The sequence below is a fragment of the Mizuhopecten yessoensis genome, unplaced genomic scaffold (genome assembly GCF_002113885.1).
Source record: "Mizuhopecten yessoensis strain PY_sf001 unplaced genomic scaffold, ASM211388v2 scaffold716071, whole genome shotgun sequence".
NCBI lineage: Eukaryota > Metazoa > Mollusca > Bivalvia > Pectinida > Pectinidae > Mizuhopecten > Mizuhopecten yessoensis.
The window spans coordinates 71,479-74,566 of NW_018479933.1; the positions used below are offsets into that span (position 1 = coordinate 71,479).

Here is a 3,088-nt window from a genome sequence, read left to right on the forward strand (position 1 = left end):
ATACCGATTCCGGTTCTATTTTATTTGTTTAATAGGATATCTTAAGTTTAAATTTTAACTTGGCACTGAAAAATAGTGATTTATATGATGGAGAAAAAAATTATCAGCCTCGGTGTAGGAATAATCAATAAAGTTACAAAGAAATATATTACCTATTTGAAATATTGCTCTCAGATGCAGAAAATAAAATGCAAACACCATATAATGGCAGTTTTGTTCATTTGAGAAGCATCGGTGGTGCTTTTCGTACTTAACATCAAACGAATTAGGCGCTCTCAGTTCGCTAGTAAAGCTAGGTTTGAGACAACATAATCACGATATACCGCCGCAGATCTCAAAAAACCGGTAGAACTCTCTCTTATTCTTGTCAGCTAAATTACCGAAAAGAAAAGTTTTCTTCGAATGTGTGTCTCTATGCTGTAGATTAGTGAAGTCAGGGACATTCAAAATGAGGCGGAATAACACTGACCTTTCGGGGTCACGCTATTGTTCATGACGCCATTAACAATCAATTTTCCGTGACGTGTTGGGGTTAGTTCGGGTCATTGACGTCATTAACAATCGCCATCCGGGGCGCACATGCAAATGAGAAATTTGCGGACAGTACATATTGGTTTTATCTTCACAATTGTTTTCCGTTGACCAATCATATGCCGTGTTATATCTCGATAAATTAGAATAAAACTTCAAGGGAAAGGTATTGGATCACAAACCTATAAAACCCGCTACCCTCGAGGTATGAACGAACAATAAGCACTGGTTCTCCGTTTGTTTCCCTTCCCGGAGGGCATTTGACACACTAGTACTGGTTCACTGATATTGGACTCACGCGCTTGCTTCTACGTGTCGGTTGAACGGACTGACAGACTCGGTTTCTCGGTGTGTTATACGTATTCGCCATTTCATCATATACTTGTAACACTTTATTTACTCTTATCAACGTTTGATAATATATCTTTTTTTTTGTGTGGGAAAGATGTAGTGTTTCCGATAGCCAATCCGGCAGGCTGCACACGTCAATTCGAAAAACATTTGCGATTCCCCGTCATAATCTTAATTTGACGCCACAAGATGATTGGTCCCCAATAACTCTAACAGTTAGAAACTAAAGTCCGGTACAGATACTAATTTTAAAACATCCACGTGTAATATCCGGAATGAGATTAATAAGATTGGTTTAAATAATTAATGCAAAGTTTGTTTTGAACACAAACCGCTGCAAACCACTCACTAAGTCTGCAGTGTGGGAGTGTTGTTCGGACGATATGTCTCGATATCATTTCGACAGCTGACGTAACTGACTCGAAACATTGTAGCTTAGTGAGAAGTTTTCAGCGGTTAAGAGTGGAGACACTGGTCATTTGCACTCTCTGCTTGACAAAGGAAACATACCATTTCGAAAGCTCGTAAAATCATTTTTCAATTAAAGTTGTAAAAACAAACTTTCATTTATTCACGTGAAAACGTTCTTGCTGTCAATTGTTATTCACGACATACATAAGATTGTTGATAAGATTTCCTAAGGTTGTACAACGGAAATGTAAACATTACAAACGTCAATACATCAACAGAAATGTTTTACTACACCAATAATAGCCACGCCTTATACACGTAAATACAATTAAACGTCAAATATTGGTATAAATCGATTCAGATACAAATCAATATTTACATTTTTTTTTAATAAATCTGGATTTCATAATGATACAATTTAAGCTATTAGCGCCCTTGTTGCATTTAGTATTGATGCCCGTGTTGCATTAGGTTTTCGTTGTCCTTCTTGTGATTGGCTATCAGTGTCCTTGCTGCGCTCGGTTATCAGTGGTCTTGCTGCGCTTGCAAATGCTTATCAGTGTGCTTGTTACGCTTGGTTATCGCTGTTGTTGCTGCGCTTGGTCAACGGTGTCCTTGCTGCGCTCGGTTATCAGTGTCCTTGCTGCGCTTGCAAATGTTTATCAGCATACTTGTCACGCTAGGTCATCGGTGTCCTTACTGCGCTTGGTTATCAGTGTATGATTTGCATTTAGCCAGCACTGTCCTTGCTGCGCTTGATCGTCGCTGTCGTTGTCGGGGTTTTCATGTTTTTCTCTTTGCAGATGCTTGTTTTTGCCTCGTGGTGTGAACATTATTATTAATACCTTTCATTGTCAGTATTTTCGCGAGGTCACGTGATCGTCATTTTCCGACTGATACGCTGCATTACTGAGCCCCGTGTATTCGTGTTCCTCACTTTGTCCGTTGACGTATTGAGGCGATGTGTTCAGTTGAGTGAAATAATCACCACTTGACCTGAAATCAACGCAAAGACTACATTTCAGTTATTAATATGGTATATTGTTAATTTTCGTTTGTTTTATGTGAACTAGAACTAAGTTCGATAAGGTAGTTCGACCGAATGTAGTATACATGTACCTCCATATTTGTATTTCGGCTCTTCGTTTTTTTTTCGGGAGACCCATACTATTTCGTCTCTTCGTTTTATATAGGGAGACCCATACTATTTCGTCTCTTCGTTTTATATAGGGAGACCCATACTATTTCGTCTCTTCCTTGTATATAGGGGAACCATACTATTTCGACACTCCCTTTCACCAATACTATTTCGGCTCTTCGTTTTACACAGCGAGACCCATACAATTTTGGCGATTCTCTTTTTAAAGGAAAACCAATATTATTTTGGCAATTCTGATTTTAATGGTAGGCCCATACTATGCCGGCTCCTCCTTTTATATAGGGAGACCCTTACTGTTTTGGCGATTCTTTTTTTAAAGGTAGACCTCTACCATTTTGGCGATTCTTTTTTTAAAGGTAGGCCCATATTATGTCGGCTTTTCCTTGTATATAGGGAGACCCACACTATTTCGGCGCGCCCTTTTATATAGGGAGACCCTTACTGTTTTGGCGATTCTTTTTTTAAAGGTAGACCTCTACCATTTTGGCAATTTTTTTTTTAAAGGTAGGCCCATATTATGTCGGCTTTTCCTTTTATAGAGGGAGACCCACACTATTTCGACGCTTCCTTTTATATAGGGAGACCCTTACTGTTTTGGCGATTCTTTTTTTAAAGGTAGACCTCTACCATTTTGGC

General features: G+C 38.9%; 1 protein-coding gene across 1 annotated transcript in view; it reads right to left on the bottom strand.

Moving 5' to 3' along the window:
- Nucleotides 1-1,421: 1,421 nt before the first annotated feature.
- The window catches only part of LOC110441635 (uncharacterized protein PB18E9.04c-like), a 20,914-nt gene continuing 19,247 nt past the window's right edge, over nt 1,422-3,088 (bottom strand). The window contains exon 8 of the mRNA XM_021484833.1: nt 1,422-2,289. Within this exon, the coding sequence (XP_021340508.1) occupies nt 2,148-2,289 (142 nt within the window). The 3' untranslated portion in view covers nt 1,422-2,147. The remainder of the gene's footprint in view (nt 2,290-3,088) is intronic.